Source organism: Cryptomeria japonica, chromosome 9 (genome assembly GCF_030272615.1).
Source record: "Cryptomeria japonica chromosome 9, Sugi_1.0, whole genome shotgun sequence".
In the NCBI taxonomy this organism is placed as follows: Eukaryota; Viridiplantae; Streptophyta; class Pinopsida; order Cupressales; family Cupressaceae; genus Cryptomeria; species Cryptomeria japonica.
In genome coordinates, this window is record NC_081413.1 from 478,960,955 (window position 1) to 478,978,094 (window position 17,140).

At 34.0% G+C, this 17,140-nt stretch overlaps 1 protein-coding gene across 1 annotated transcript; it reads right to left on the reverse strand.

The window, feature by feature from the left end:
- Positions 1–16,294: 16,294 nt before the first annotated feature.
- Positions 16,295–16,807, reverse strand: LOC131075987 (uncharacterized). Its single transcript, XM_058013001.2, has one exon. It carries the CDS (start codon positions 16,805–16,807, stop codon positions 16,295–16,297), a length of 513 nt encoding a protein of 170 aa, XP_057868984.2.
- Between the last annotated feature and the right edge of the window lie 333 nt (positions 16,808–17,140).

Here is a 17,140-nt window from a genome sequence, read left to right on the forward strand (position 1 = left end):
ATCTTTGAAACCATTTTATTGTGTTCCTCTTAAGATTCACAATACCTGTTGTTGCAAGTACCATGTGGAGTTTTCAATGTACCATGAAATTTATGTCATATTCGTTCTATGATGCATACTAATGAGATGTTGTAGGAGTGTGGTGTAATGCTATTTCTGAGATCATCAAGAGACTTGCAAGATCTATTTTTATGCCCTAGAGATGATGGCTGCTATTTCTATAGAAATGATTGTTTGAATGAGAAGTGCTCAGAATGCGGTGGGTTGTCAAAGTTTGTTTCATGTTTTCATGAGGGTAGTGAACACGAGTTTGGAAATAATTATGTTGAGAAAAAAAGATACGAGACAGTGAAATATACTTTGAAGAGTGGAGGTGAAGGTTCTAGATGCGAATTAGTCTCAAGAGAAGTGAGTATTGTTGAATTTCTTTTGGATTTTAAGGAAAATATTTTCTACAAGTATGCAAGGCACACCCATAGGTCTCAATGGTTGGATCAACAATTCAGGATGTGTAAGAACTCTTTCCCGATTGGCACTATTGTATCGGTGGTTGATTTTGCAGAGAACTATACATTGCAACCACAAAATGAGGTACAGTCTCAGTACTACAATTCAGTCTAGATTGCTATTTTTGTTCACATTACATATAGACATGCTTCTGATAGTATAGAAGAGGACAGGAAGATAATCAGGGAGTATCATTTTTATATGAGTGATGATAGATCACACTACTCTGAGTATGTGCAACATTCTTTCGAGAATTTTTTTGAGTTCTTGCATGAGAAAGATATTGCAATTGATCGACATATAATATGGTCAGATAACTATACGGGTCAATTCAAGAATGCCTATATGTTCTATTGGTTGAGTGGAATGCATGTGGAGAGGCATATACCTCATATTTGGTGTTTTTTTGAGGCAGGGCATGGGAAGGGAGAACATGATGGAGCAGGTGCATGTTTAAAGAGAGCTCTAGTTAAGGAGCACTTGAGGATTTCAGGTGCAAATTTCTCTGATGCACTTTCTATTGTTGATTGGTGTATTTCAGCATTATCACATGGAGGTACTCTTGATTCAGTAGTGAGCAGATTCTTTTGGTTGGTTGAGGAGGGAACAATGGGAGATAGATTGGATTGTCAAACAATTAAAGATTCTTCAAAGATGCATTCATTTCTCATCTCAGATGCAAGTATATGGACCATTTGGACACGAGCGTTGCCTTGTTTTTGTCAGAGTTGTGTTCAGTGTGATTGGGATCAGTGCGAGTCAAGTGAGTGGGTTGATACGTGGGTTCCCCACTATCTAACTCGTTTATCTCAAACAATATCCTTGTTAAATGATGACATGGAAAGTTCACTTGAGTATGATCGTCTATCAGATCTTGTACAACCAAGACATGTTTTTGCAGTTGTTGCACCGCAAGGGAATGAAGAGAGATCAAAATATTGGTTGGCACGATGTGTACAGGGAAAACAAAAGCTAACACAACCAGTGACAGATGATGACGGGTTCACATATCCTACAGGTTCAGTTGTTGTTGTGGGAACTTGGTTGCGAACATACATGATTAGAAAGAATGGTATACCTGCATTTGAAGACTATGAGAGACACAAAACCATTATAATGTATTCACACCTTATTATAGCTACAAATGTCAAGTTGTTGAAGCATCAAGCAAAACTGAAGACCAAAGAGCTATGGACAATGACTACTGCTGATCATGAAGCAATACTAGATACTCTTAAACAAAGAGATGGCCCTTCAGGCACACTTGAGTAGTAGGTCTTTAATGGTGCCTTATTTTTTTTATCATGCATTTCATTTCGAACAATGATCATTAAACCTTAATGATCAAGTTTGTTACGTGTATATTAAGGATGTGTTGAAAATGCGGGTCTATTGATGAATGTTTTTTTTTGGCAACACGATTTTTGCATGCACATAGTGGGTACACGATATTATCGAAAGGGACGTATTTTTCCAACACAACTTATTATCATGCATTTGATGAGTTTTACAAATTTTGATGATATAATTATCGCAAAACCTTTATGCTCATGCAGGTTTTTATTGATGATATACAATAGTACATCACATTATGATTTTTGATGATATACAGGTTCATGCTAGATCATTCGTCATTGACAAGATCCTCTCTTGGTGATGGTACATATTTTTTTGTGCATTATTGAGATAAAATTTTGTGCATAAACATTAAGTAAAGTGAATGTATTGCTATTTAGAAATGACCATATCTACCATCATCTTCAACCATGCAGAGAAATGCAGTGAGAAGGTCTTTAATCAACATGCATCTTTCTTCAAAGTTATGCTTGTATACTTTGCAGAGAAACTGGTAAGTTTCGTAATTATACAATCTTGTGCATCTTAAAAATGTTTGAAATGATCTATTTATAATTTTTCAAACTAATTTGTATTAAGTGTTATAATTTGTTTCTTGTAGCACATTCATTCCGCATAAAAAGGTTACTTATTTTGGTCTTCATTTATATGCAGGCATTGCTGTACGTAAGCTTTTCTCTTAGGACATGAGGATGTCTGATGCATATGAAGTTGGATGTTGTATTTGTATATGGATGTGAATTGATGTAACATTGTTATGATGATATAAAATGTCCATGAAAAAATTGGTTTAGTTATATTGATGATAATGTCCATGTATCTGTACATGAGTACATTGGTGTAGTTGTATTGATAATGAAAAAAAAAATCATGTTTGCATATCCCTTCATGGATGTCACATGCAAGTGTAATGGTAATTATGTGTATTTAATACATGAAAATATTGATGATCATTATGTGTCTACAGTGTAAAGCATGTTTATATATAATTTTAGTGCTCAAGGGACGACGCCGGTAGGGTATGACCCCGAGTGTTGGATCGAGTGGGGGGGAAAAATAAAACCATAGGGCAACTTGAAAAATAGAGATAGGCTTTTGTAGGGATCCCTCTCGTGGCCCCATAGGTTCAAACGGATCGTTCGCAGGTGCCACGGATTCCGAGTTAGGGCCTGTCAATGTTTGACAATTTTGAGCACTTAGGGCACTCAAGGGACGACGCTGGTAGGGTATGACCCCGAGCGTTGGATCTAGTGTGGGGGAAAAATAGGAGCATGCATAGGGTAATAATGTGTAACTGGACATGTCAGAGCCGATGGTTCACCATCGCGATGAGAAGAATGAGAAATTGGCCACGCGACAACATTCGATTGAGTGAGACTAACGATTTTTTTGCCAACAGAATAATTGTTGCCCTAAGAAAACCGTAGGGCAAATTGAAAAACCGAGATAGGATTTTGTAGGGACCCCTCTCGTGGCCCCATAGGTTCAAATAGATCATTTGCAGGTGCCACGGATTCCGAGTTAGGGCCCGTCAACGTTTGACAATTTTGAGCACTTAGGGCACTCAAGGGACGACGCTGGTAGGGTATGACCCCAAGCATGGGACCAAGTGGGTTGGCAAAATAGGAGCATGCATAGGGTAATAATGCCTAACTGGACATATCAGAGCTGACGGTTCGTCATCGTGATGAGCAAAACAAGAAATCGGCCATGCGACAACATTCGATTGAGTGAGACTGATGATTTTTTTGCCAACAGAAAAATTGCTGCCCTAATAAAACCATAAGGCAACCTGAAAAATTGAGATAGGATTTTGTAGGGACCCCTCTCATGGCCTCGTAGGTTCAAACGGATCGTTCGCAGGTGCCACGGATTCTGAGTTAGGGCCCATCAAAGTTTGACAATTTTGAGCACTTAGGGCACTCAAGGGACGACGCCCATAGGGTATGACCCCAAGCATCGGATCAAGTGGGGGGGAAAAATAGGAGCATGCATAGGGTAATAATGCCTAAATGGACATGTCAGAGCCGACGGTTTGTCATTGCGATGAGCAGAACGAGAAATTGGCCACGCGACAACATTCGATTAAGTGAGACTAACGATTTTTTTGCCAACAGAAAAATTGTTGCCCTAATAAAACCGTAGGGCAACTTGAAAAAATGAGATAGGATTTTGTAGGGACCCCTCTCATGGCCTTGTAGTTAAAATGGATCATTCATAGGTGCCACAAATTCTAAGTTAGGGCCCCTCAATGTTTGACAATTTTGAGCACTTAGGGCACTCAAGATACGATGCCGGTAGGGTATGACCCCGAGCATCGAATCAAGTGGGGGGGAAAAATAGGAGCATGCGTAGGGTAATAATGCCTAACTGGACATGTCGGAGCTGATGGTTCATCATCGCGATGAGTAGAACGAGAAATCGGCCACGCGACAACATTCGATTGAGTGAGACTAACGATTTTTTTGCCAACAGAAAAATTGCTGCCCTAATAAAACTATAGGGAAACTTGAAAAACCAAGATAGGATTTTGTAGGGATCCCTCTCATGGCTCCATAGGTTCAAACGGATCATTCATAGGTGCCATGGATTCCAAGCTAGGGCCCATCAAAGTTTGACAATTTTGAGCACTTAGGGCACTCAAGGGACAACGCCGGTAGGGTATGACCTCAAGCGTCGGATCGAGTGGGGGGCAAAAATAAGAGCATGCGTAGGGTAATAATTCCTAAATGGACATGTCAGAGCTAATGGTTCGTCATCGTGACGAGCAGAACGAGAAATCGGCCACGCGACAACATTCGATTGAGTGAGTGACAATTTTTTTGCCAACAGAAAAATTGTTGTCCTAATAAAACCGTAGGGAAACTTGAAAAACCGAGATAGGATTTTGTAGGGACCCCTCTCGTGGCCTTGTAGGTTCAAACGGATCATTTGTAGGTGCCATGGATTCTGAGTTAGGGCCCGTCAACGTTTGACAATTTTGAGCACTTAGGGCACTCAAGGGATGACGCCGGTAGGGTATAACCCCGAGCATTGGATCGAGTGGGGAAGAAAAATAGGAGCATGCATAGGGTAATAATGCCTAACTGGACATGTCAAAGCCAACGATTCATCATCGTGACGAGCAGAACGAGAAATCAGCCACGCGACAACATTCGATTGAGTGAGACTGACGATTTTTTCGCCAACAGAAAAATTGCTGCCCTAATAAAACCCCAAGCATTTGATCGAGGTGGGGGGGAAAATAGGACCATGCATAGGGTAATAATGAACTATATCAAGTATTATTCATTAAATGAATTGTATTGTTCATTGAATGAACTGTATTGTATTGTTGATTAAATGAATTGTATTGTTCATTAAATGAATTGTATTGTATTGTTCATTAAATGAATTATATTGTTCATTATAAAAACAACACTTATGATGAAATGAAATGAATTGTATTGTTCATTAAATAGCCACTATTAACTATTGTTAATTATTGGAATGAAGATTAAATATTTCCATGATAACACCATGCACAGATGAGCAACAATTTATATGATCGAATATCAACTTCTGTATATATAAAAATGTGAAATGATTACAAATGTATGTCCATACACAAATATGGCATAAATGCCAACTGAAACAAAATGTATGTCTAAATACGTGAATGTATGTCCATATACAAAATATGCATGCCAACTAGACATGTAAGCATCCCAAAACTATCTATAACATCCTAAGCTGTTGATGGATCATCAAAATCGATCCTCTTCGCCACACTGCTCGGCTCTGAAGGATCCTGCACAAGAAAAACAAACCACGATTAATATTAGTTATATTATATAATTCACATTCGTAAAGTTAACATAAAAATGAACTATATAATTGAACTATTCATGTTTACCTCATCTCCACATTTTCTCTTCAGCTTTGCAGGACTCTTGATGTATGTCTTTGGTAGAGGAGGTATGTTTTGAATATTTTGATACACAACCTACATATGTTCAGAAACATGACATTGATACAAGTTAGCATATACTTGTCATTGATAATAACAAATTATATCTACTAATCAAAAAATAAAATAAACACACATCTACTTGAGGCATCTCTTCTTCTTCTTTAGGTATACTGGGTGTAGTCATCAAGGATGTGAAGCCAAGAATTCTCTGTATATATACACAACAACAATATGAAACTATCAATCTATGTCTAGAAATGTATAATCACTATAAGTTATTTAAACTATTTATTCAATCATATTTGCATTCAATTACCTTTCCCTTGTCTCCAACTGCACTACCAGATCCTAAATCACACTACCCCGCACTCATGCTGCTTGTGCCCTACAAGAGTAAAATAAGATATACATGAAAGTTACTACATAATCTAATTAATACCAATATAAATGATGAGCATGTATGTACAATAAAATACAAACGACTAGGTGCAATAATATATGTACCATCAAGCTATCAAGGCCAAATGAAATGGCCGACAAGGTGCCCTCCTAAATCTGTCTCAACTCATCCTCGGTCATCAACTGTTAAATAGACCATGTAAATAAAAATTAGTACTTAATATTATCTAATTTATAAATATGTAATTAAAATATAACATGAACTGTGATAAGACAAATCTTACCACTACATCATCAATGTATGATGACGGTGCCTCCTCGCCTCTAGCATGTGAGGACTCCCCAGGGTATCCTCTAGTCTGTGTAATAACATCTGCTGCATCATCCATCTCATGCACCTCATAATTTGTACTATCCATGGGAGGATCAACGGGCTCTCCAACTAGACCCAAGCATATGTGCCCACAAGTGACACAACTATGGGGCACGCATATGTGTGGAGTCGAGGATGATGTGTCAACGACACCAGATGCACCGCTACCATCAAGAGTAGGCTGAGCTACTAACGCAGCCTGAGAAAACAAAAGGCTACTCAAAGAGTGAATAGCCGATATGGTCTGTGAAGTTGCCTCACAAATGATATCAGGATGCTGCACTGCAGGTGGGGGATCAACAAGAGGAGGGGGGACATATGGGCCTTGGACTACTCTGACTACCCCAGGTCTATTTTGGGGCATACCTAAACCTACACCCTGAAAGGGTTAGATGTCAAAGTAGTTCACATGTTTGTTTAAAACAAACTCTACATATAATTCTTTTATGAAATAGAAGGGGATATCAAGATTGTTGTTGGGTGGTTTGTCAAAAACCATCCACCAACAATCCCAAAAGTTTTTCACAATCCCATCATTTGTGCACCATTTAATAGAAAGTTTTATTTTTTTGTGATCTACGGGCTGACCTGTGTGGGGATTGACAAACAATGAGGCGATTTCAGCTTTGGATATCTTGAGATCCTTGATATCCTTATAAGACAAGCCATCTGCATATTTTTCCCTCATAGAATCTCACCACAAAAGGGCGACATTATGCTCCTCAGTCATGGTTTCCATACTTTTTATGATTGACGTGAGAGGATCAAACATTGGGTTTAGACAAGGGATCCTACGATATACTTCTGCAATCCCTCTCAATTCATTCAAATTTTGTGCAATCAAATCCTGAATTGAGGGGGGGTTTGGTAAATGAGGGTTTGGTTGTTGCAGTTGTGGTTGGTCAGGGTTTTGATTGTTATCCCCCATTTTTAACCTAATTGAATGTAAACAATTAAATTTAGTTAACAAATTTAAATAATTAGGTATTTGATTTTAAAAAACCTAGTTTTCATATGAAAAAACCATATTTTCAATGAAAAATCAAATAAACATTAACAAAAAATACAAAAAATGAATGAAAATGATTGAAAACGATAAAATTCTTACCTCTCAATCTATTTTTTAACAATTTTTTGCCAAAACACTGGATATCGGATTTTGATGAAATCGCGTGGCCCGTGAGTTAAAAATGACTCGCAGGCTGTCACTGTCGAAATATAAAAGTCTCAGAAAATCGGATATCCGATTTCTATACTTAAATTATTTTTAAATAACATATATAATATTTTATTATATTATATAATACATATTGTATTATATTATATATTATAATATATATAATATAATATAATATTATATTATATATAGTATAATATTATATTATATTAATATAATATTATATATAATATAATATAATATTATTATATTATATATAATATAATATTGTATTATATAATATATTATTATATTATAATATAATATAATATAATAATATATTATATAATACATATTATATAATATGTAACATATAATATATTTTTTAAATTAAAATTACAAATAAAAATCAGATATCCGATTTGCATAAGTAATTACCAAGCCAAGGTGTACTGACACCCAGACCAAGCAAAAAGTCAACACAGATTTTCGCGTTTTTAGGCGAGTGAGGAAGGCTATTTTTTTCACATCGCCACTTTTTGGCCCCCCTTGATCCTGCACTAACCCATCTACTTCTACTAAATCACCAATTTATTTATGAGAAAAACATAGGGCTGTGAAGACATGCATGTATCCAATAATGGATTAGAAGATGCACCTTAATTAAATGGTTCTATTGTGTTTCCTTCGTCAGCATTTATGGTCTCATTGATGTTCTCCTCTTCTGAAATGATTGTGGAACTTGAAGCTCCTTGTCTCATTCTTGCTCTTCTCTCTTGTTGACATATTACCTCCTTCTTCCTATTTGCTGCAATCTCCTCAGCTGTCAGAACCTTCCTTTGCCTCTTCCTGTGTTGATTTGATCCCATGGCTGCACCAAATTTTGAATTTGAATCGATCTCCTTACCAAATCGACAATAAGACAAAAAAAGAGAATGATTAATCAAAACATTCTCTTTGTAGATCGTACCTGTTAGGAAATGATTGAAAAAACTGTTCAATCATTGGGATTTGTGCTTGTGGGCTAGATTCTAGCCCAACGGATCTTTTCAGAAATGGGCGCTCGTTTCGCTTTCAACGGTACAAAGCGAAATGAGTGCCCGTTTTTTTAATTTAAAAAACGGGTGCCCATTTGTTAAAATTAGGGCCGGGAAATAACCCTTAGCATTGTTTTTTCTTTAGGCCCACCAAGCCTATGCTTGGACCTCCAAAAAAATGGCTAAGGTAAAACGACATTAGATTTCTACCTTGGTCTAATTTTTTGAGGGCCTTCCTGATTGAATTTTTTGATGAAACGGAAACCCATTAGGGTTTTCAGCGTCCTGATTTCATAAATGTAAATTTCATAGTGATAAGATTATTTTTACTATTTTGTATTATTTATTAATCAAAAGTGGTACCTAAACCTAAAATACCGAGGTTCAGTAAAACTTTAATAACTTTTTTGTTTCTAGGATTTTAGAAATATAAATTATATGACATCGATCTACATACAGTTCTTTTGAATATTAAATTTTTTTTGAAAAATATGAAATTTTCATCAAATTATGGTGGTTGTACCTCTGATGTTTTGAAAACATACTTTATTGTCAGTTAAAAATTAATAAAAAAATATATATTCAATAAAAAAATAAGAAAAAATATTCTCATCAATATATAGTGTCTTAGGTATCGTTTCCCAAAAGGATTTGCAAAAATTCATTTATTTGCATCGAAAAAGGGTGGTCGTACACATGTGTGGTATGGTCATAAAACAGGGATTTTGAAAAACCGGTTTTTAAGCATGCCTACTAAAAAGAGATTTCTACCATGTGGGTATTAAAATAAATTACATATTTGAAAATTAGACTCCAAGCACTATATTTTATAGTCCTGAAGTTTTTTGAGATTCAATCTCTAAGTGCATCAAATTTTGATATCAATCGACAGAAAATATGAAAAACAGAGAAAACACTTCCACTTTTTGCCCAAAAGTGGGACTCAACTTCTTGCAGCCACCCCCTAATCAATGTTGTTGAGGTTGTGGATAATATATAAAGGATGGAATCAATTGTGGGAAGATATAGACAAATTGTGTGGTTTGTGTGAAGTGATTGTGAAGTAGTACAAAGATTTAGAAGTATAATAGAGAAAAAATGAAGACAATTTCTGATGTGTTTTGAACAATGAACTGTGATCAACATTTCAGTGGATGCGATTCTTTGTAGTTCAATCCTATTGATATTACTCTATCAAAAGTTTTGTATCTTGTCCTAGGTGAAGAAGTGATCTTTAGTGTTTGCAAGTCCTTATTGCATCTTGCCCTAAGGTTATGTGCCTTAGTCTTGCAAGTCATCTAAAGGTTAGTGAGCTCCTTGACTTCTAGCCTAAACATTGTAATTTGATTATCATATAGTGAGATAGTTCTCACCATGGTTTTTCCTAGTTTTGTTTTTCCATATAAAAATATGGTGTTCATGTGTTATTGTGCTTTGTGCTTTCATGTTGCATAATTACAGTAATAATTTAAAATTCTATTTGAGGTCAAAAGATCAAAGATAAAGTATCTTGAGGTTTGTACTGATTCACACTGCCCCCACCCCTCTGAGTCTTGTGGCGTGTTCAACATTGTTCTCTAAAAGAAAATGCATATACTCTTGTTGGTGGCCAACAACTTACATTATGTGGCACCGTTTCTTCCTTTTGATCTAACTTACTCTTCAATCTGATAATCTCTTTTTCCTTATCCTATAGTTGCTCATACTTATTTTGCATCTTCTCCCACTCCTCTTTTTTCCACTTTTTCTCTTGTAATTGCAATTGTTGAATTTGTTTTTGAAGATTCAAGGCAATGGCTAGTCATGAGAGCATTAAAGAAGTATGACAGGCATAAACAACATGAAGGGTTAAATCTTGGTGTTTTTCATGGCCAATACTCTCCTTAGACTCTATAATTCATAAATAAAATTATCAAAAATTTTATACTTAATAGTAATATATTTTTAATATAATAATTTTTAAATACTTTAATATGAATTATTAAAAATGACATAAAATAATCATTATTGCTATTCAAATGAGATAAATTTCATTTTTAAAATAGTACCTACAAATTAGTGCAACCTTGCAAGATAAGAAGGTGATTGGTGTGGAATAGATATGTAAGGTCAAATATTTTTATTAGGTAGGCTTCTAAAAATATTAAATAAATTGAGTTAAATGCAATGACCTATTGTATGTTGACTTCAAAAATTTGAATGTATTCATTGAAGGACAATTATCCCTTGCCAAACATAGAAGCAATGCTACATAAGGTGATTGGTTGTGAATGAATATCAATGATGGATGGATTTTTCAGGGTACAACTAGGTAAAAGTAAAGGAATTTGAATAAGACAAGACAACTTTCACAATACCTTGGGGTACATATGTGTACATGTAAGAATAATTCCATTTGGATTGACAAATGTTGGAGCTACATTTCAAAGAACAATGGATGTTGCATTTCTAGGTTTATTAACACAATCAAGGAAGTTTAGCAAGATGTTTTGATCACTTAGTCCAAAAGGGTAGAAGATCATTGCATGCATCTTGAAAAGATCTTTGTTGAAGCTCTTGAATATGGAATATCATTGAACCTAAAGAAGTGTTCTTTTATTGTGACTAAGGGAAAGCTACCTAGATATATTGTATCCAAATATGGAATAAGAATTGACCCAAAAAGAATTGTAGCTATGAATAGGATCATACCAATTCCTAAGAATATCGAAGGAATACAATCATTCTTTGGTCAGATAAATTTTGTAAGGAGATTTTGTCACGACTCGAATTAGACCTTAGTTAGACTTATTTATTATGTCAGATACCTTTTGATTAACTTTTAATAATGATAGATGATATTGTGTGGTTTAGTGACAATGATGATGGTTAGTTATTTTATGATGATAATGTTTTAATGATACTTTACTGTTATGATTAATAATACTTAATAATGATGTTTTATTGATATGATGTCGTTATTTAATGATGATAAATAATAATGTTATGATGTTAATATTTTGCTAGATTTTTATGTAATGGGATCTGACGAATTTTTGTCAAGTATAAGTTGCAGGGTAACCGTCGAAGGCGGACATATGATCGAGGAGGGGTTTTTCTAGCTCGCCAGTAGCAACCTAAGTATTGGAACCTTGTGCAAAGTACCCAATTAGATAAGCAATTAGTAAATTAAATAAGGGAGTCTAAAATATATTGATAAAATAAAAATAATAATAAGGATAAATTATTAAATATACAAGTATTTAATATTACAATCAAGCTAGAAATAATTATAAAATAATTATTTAAAAGAGAGTAAATAAATTAATTAGTTGAGTAATTAAAAATAAAATTATTTGATAATTAAATTATAAAATATAAAAGATATTTAAGATATAATATCTTATAAATACTAAAATTAGAGGACTAATTAAAATAAATAATGAGATTAATTCAAGAAACTAATTAAAATATTAATTAATAAATTTAAATATTAATTAATAAATTTAAATAAATGATCAAGGCATGCAAAAATACAATGTTGGAGTAAACTTATGTACTAAAAATATAGACGATATGTGAGAGCCTAATAATTAATTATTTTCTTAAAAACTAAATCTTTAACAAATTGTAATTTAATAAAATCAATTAACTATTTTGTGAGTTCTAATTTTAATAATTAGTTTTGTTTTAAGAATTTAATCATGCAAACAATTAAATTTTATTTTTAGAGAATTCAATGTTTATAAATATAGGAATAAACCTGTTATTTGATCATTCCAATTCTTTTTGAGCTTCTTGATTCGTGTGATTGCTGTGAAGTCGACAAGGTAGATTGAAGAGATTGTTTAAAATTTGGGAAATGCCTGCGATTCTTCTTTCTTACAGCCAGGTTCATTTATTTTACATATTTTATTGAGTCTTTATTTGATCTTTTTCTTTTAAAATTGGGTATTGTGGATTTAATGCTAGTTTGTTTGATGTGTCAGTTGTGTTGTCAACACCTTTTTCTCAATTTATCATAAAAAGTAGATACTGGGTTTTTAGGAAATTTACTTGGTTTTTGTGTTTCCAATATTTTTAGTTACTGTGAAAATTTCAAAGAAATTGGAATCTGGGTTTTTAAGAAAATACTGAAACATTACGACTGCATTTGGAAAGTCTTTATAGTGGTAAATTCTAACTTAAATAGAGATTCTTAATTTAGAATTATTGAAAATATTAAAATTTAATTTTGATTTGAGGAAATTATATTATAAAGGGAAAATTTATAAAAATCTATAAAGAAAACATATAATAATATTATTCTGACATTAATCCGCAGAGGGTTAATTATTTTTCTGTCTATGAGGGATGATTATGGAACGAGAGTGCTTGTTTATGGGCTAACCAGGGAAGGGTGATTTTCTTCACTTCCCCAATAGGGTAATGATGGCCATCATATTTATTTATTTATTTTTCTCCCTGCCATAACACATGTAGTTAGTTCAACCAGGATGGGTTGTTAGTTCTACATGATTGCACAGGATTCCTTTACTACTAGTTAGTACCGGCTTGCTAGGATACTCCGTCGTGAGGGATGGGAGCTTATCAAGAGCACCGGGAAGCTTATGCTTCATTTGGTTGGGCGGATAAAATGCCTGGGTCATATGTCCGTCATTTGGTTTGCGAGAGGAGGTTATCCAGGTCAAACGGAGGCGACACATCTGGAGACAAAGAAAGTCAGAGATTCCAGATAAAATTTTATGTAATAATTAAAGATGTATATTTTATTTCATTGTAAAGACCAGAATGGTCGCATGTAGAGGTTATGAAAAAGGACCTATAAAGGTCACATGATGTAAAGCGACAAGAAGTCGCCATGCAATGCAACTGACAAATTAAAAAGAAGAAGAAAAAGGGCTACTAACATACTAACCCACTAACATGCATGATTTACTTTCTTAGATTAGTTTTCATTTACGCATGCACACATATTTAATTATCTGATAGATTATTTAATCATGAGTTTTTGCATGTTAATTTAATTTGTAATAATTTCATGCATATGATTTACGCTACTCATGCGCACACGTAACTAATTATGGTTTGCATTCTATTGGACCTCATACGAAATTTTAGATTGTTATTGTTCGCATGCACATTTAATTCCTACATGTTATTTATGAGTTGCATGGTTGTTTAGTTACTTATCTATTACTTGCATGTTAATAATTATTGCTTTTGCAGGTGTAATAATGGTTAATTTAATAATTAATTAAAATAGTGAGTTTAAGTTTGGTTTAACTAGGGTTAGGACAAGCAGGTCCTTACAGATTTGCCACCAATTTTGTAGAGATTACAAAATCCATATCAAAATGCTAAGAAAGGGAGAATCAATTTCATGGGGGGACGAATCCCTTCAAGCATTTCAAAATATCAAAGAAGCTATAAAAAAGGCTCCTATACTGAAATCACCTAATTTCCCCAATTGTCCATTCTAGTTGCTACCCTTCGCTTCTGTTCACACAATTTCTATAGTAGTGTTATAGAAGAATGATGAGGGTTATGAACAACCAGCAGCATTTTTTAGTATTACGGAAACATGTATGTACATATGTGAGGCATTTGACAGAATTTGGAGTATTGTTCATAGGGGGATCATTTTTTAGTTTGTCATCAATAACAGAGGGTGACATTCTTGAGCAAGGCCTATTGTAATTAAATGTTTTTATAATAAAATAATTATTGAAGAAGTGATTAACCAATCTGTAATATTAACTTTTGAGGTTTATCTTGAAAAAAAACAAAAAAAACAAATGAAAATCAATCATACATATTATTATATTGATTTTTCTGTGATGAAAAATATTATAATTGAAATATTATTATAAAGACTCGTTATTATTTATGTTCAATTTTTTTTTTTTTTATGATCATTTTTTTTAAGAAACAATAACATAATTTATAAACTTCATTTTCTTTGTTTCTCATATAACTGAAAACTTTCTCTACCAAATCTTGTTGAATGTCAAACACCCTTTTTCTCATCTATGTAGATACAATTAAAAACATCTTGTGATCTTTATTTTAATAATTTTTTTATATTCACTATCGTGGAATCTGGAGGTGTCCTCACCAAAGCAAGACTAATCCCCCAGTGTGTACGACCCACTCACAAGGTAGCAACACACATAGAGTTAACACAGTCGAGGACTCGAACTCAAGACCATGGGGAGCATACCCATGCCTTAAGTTGCGATCCACGACCGGGTGAGCTAGGGCCGAAGCCCTATTTTAATAATTTTATTTCAAATATTTAAAAAATATAATTGAAAAAACAAGAAGTATAATTACAAATTGCATATTGAGAACACTAGAGTTACTAATGCAAATAAACCTATCAACCATGATTTATCACTTCTTTTATATAAAAGTATAAATACAAAAATTGTATATTGAGAAAATTGCCTGGTCAATTCTTGTCACTTGACTTAGATTAGTTCTAAGATGGAAAACCTGAACTTCACCTCGATACAACGAGTGGTGCCTGAATTATCATCACTTATGAAATATGGATTCTAAACCAGCTCATTATTTAATTTGATATGGAGGAGATATATCACCTAAAATGCAAATTTGCTGTAACGTTCAAATGTGTTTTGGAAAAATGATAGAATGGTAAAAATGATAGAAAGCACCATTCTAGCATATCCAAATATCAAAACCATTAACAAATTTAAAGAAAAATCATAATCTATATACAAAAATAATAGCAGCCGATGACCATAACCAGCAGATGGAGAATCAAAATTACCATTTCATGTATAAAACTTTTTCAATTCTGTTGCTACGAGTTTAATGATTTTTTTGAGAGCAAGTCAACAAATTTTAATGGGTTTTTGTTTTGTAGATAGAGTTGAATGGTTCTGAATGAATACATCAGAAATCATGTTTTGATACATATACGGCATCAACATCATAAGAAATAAGATTTGAATCATATTTCAGCCTTCAGTTTTTGGTTCTGGATCAAAGAGATTTCAGTCTAAAACGCATACTCCCATATCAGATAGCAAAACGATCTTGTAAATAATATAAAAATTTTCATAAGAAAATAGAATTTGTGTGATAAACACCAAAATAACTCACACTATCAAGAATCATATATTGCTGAGTGCCAGACGCTCAAATCATAAGAAATAAGTTGGAATGACTTTAACAAAATGAATACACTCCATTCTTTAATTCTCATTACAAGAAATTTCAATCTAAAACTCATGTTTTCATATCAAATAACAAGATAATCTTATGAACAATATACAATAATCACCAAAAACAACTCTATTGAAAAAGACAACAAAATGACCCACCATACAACAGACTTAACATAAAAATCACTGGAACAATCCATCATTTAATAGAATCTCAACGTTCAAAAACTTTCACCTGTTTGTTCAGAACAAATTCAGTACAAATACTATTACATAATATTACATGTGCAGATCTTATCTGCCCTATACATGGAGACTGTTACTTCTTTTGGAATTCTAATCTCACACACCCTCCATAATGGTCTCCAATTTTAAGTGCCACTGGTTTTTACCCACCCTGGAGGCAGCTGAACCAGAGACCTTTGGAGACAAGAGAAAGTCTGCCCTGCATTCCTCCTCTGCCCATGACAATTCCTGGCTTTCCTCCTTCAAATCCAAATTAACATCAAACAAAGGCTGCACTTTTTGGCTTCTGCTTCTCTTCTGTTTAATTGCAGAACTGGCCTTAAAAAGCAGAGCACCCATGTCTGATTCTGTGACCACATACTCCAATTTCCTGCATGGAAGAAGAAAATAGAGCTGCCCAAGTTGCAGCTGGTCATCTTCTTTAAGAACCTCTGAAATCTTTCTGCCTATGTAAAGCCCATCTGAACTACAGATAAAATGGCCTGAATATTCTTGCAAAATCTCCCCACATTTCAGAGCTTCAGAAAACTGCCTGATGCTTCCATCCATTAAGATTAGATTTGCAGTGGGTTGGGATTCATTTGCCTGTGAAGAAAAGCAAATACCCATATCACAAAACCCAGACTTTTGTCAGCTTCAAAAAATTTCAAGCTTTAATAATGACTTCTATTTTTTGGAATCCCCACACAAGGAGGTGAGCCTGAAATACAATAAATATGGCCTTTTTGGGATGTTTTTCTGAGGGCCAGAAAGTCTTTAATGGATCTTCGTGGCAGAATCCAATGGTGACACGCCAACAATATTGTAGCCACAGATTTTTGTTTTTTTCATATAATTCTGCCTGTTTGCTTGACTGATAACTATGGTGACATCAAAACCTTTTATTCACAGCCTGTTCCAACTTGTTTGTAGGTTAAGCAAGGATTAGACCTAGTTTTCTCT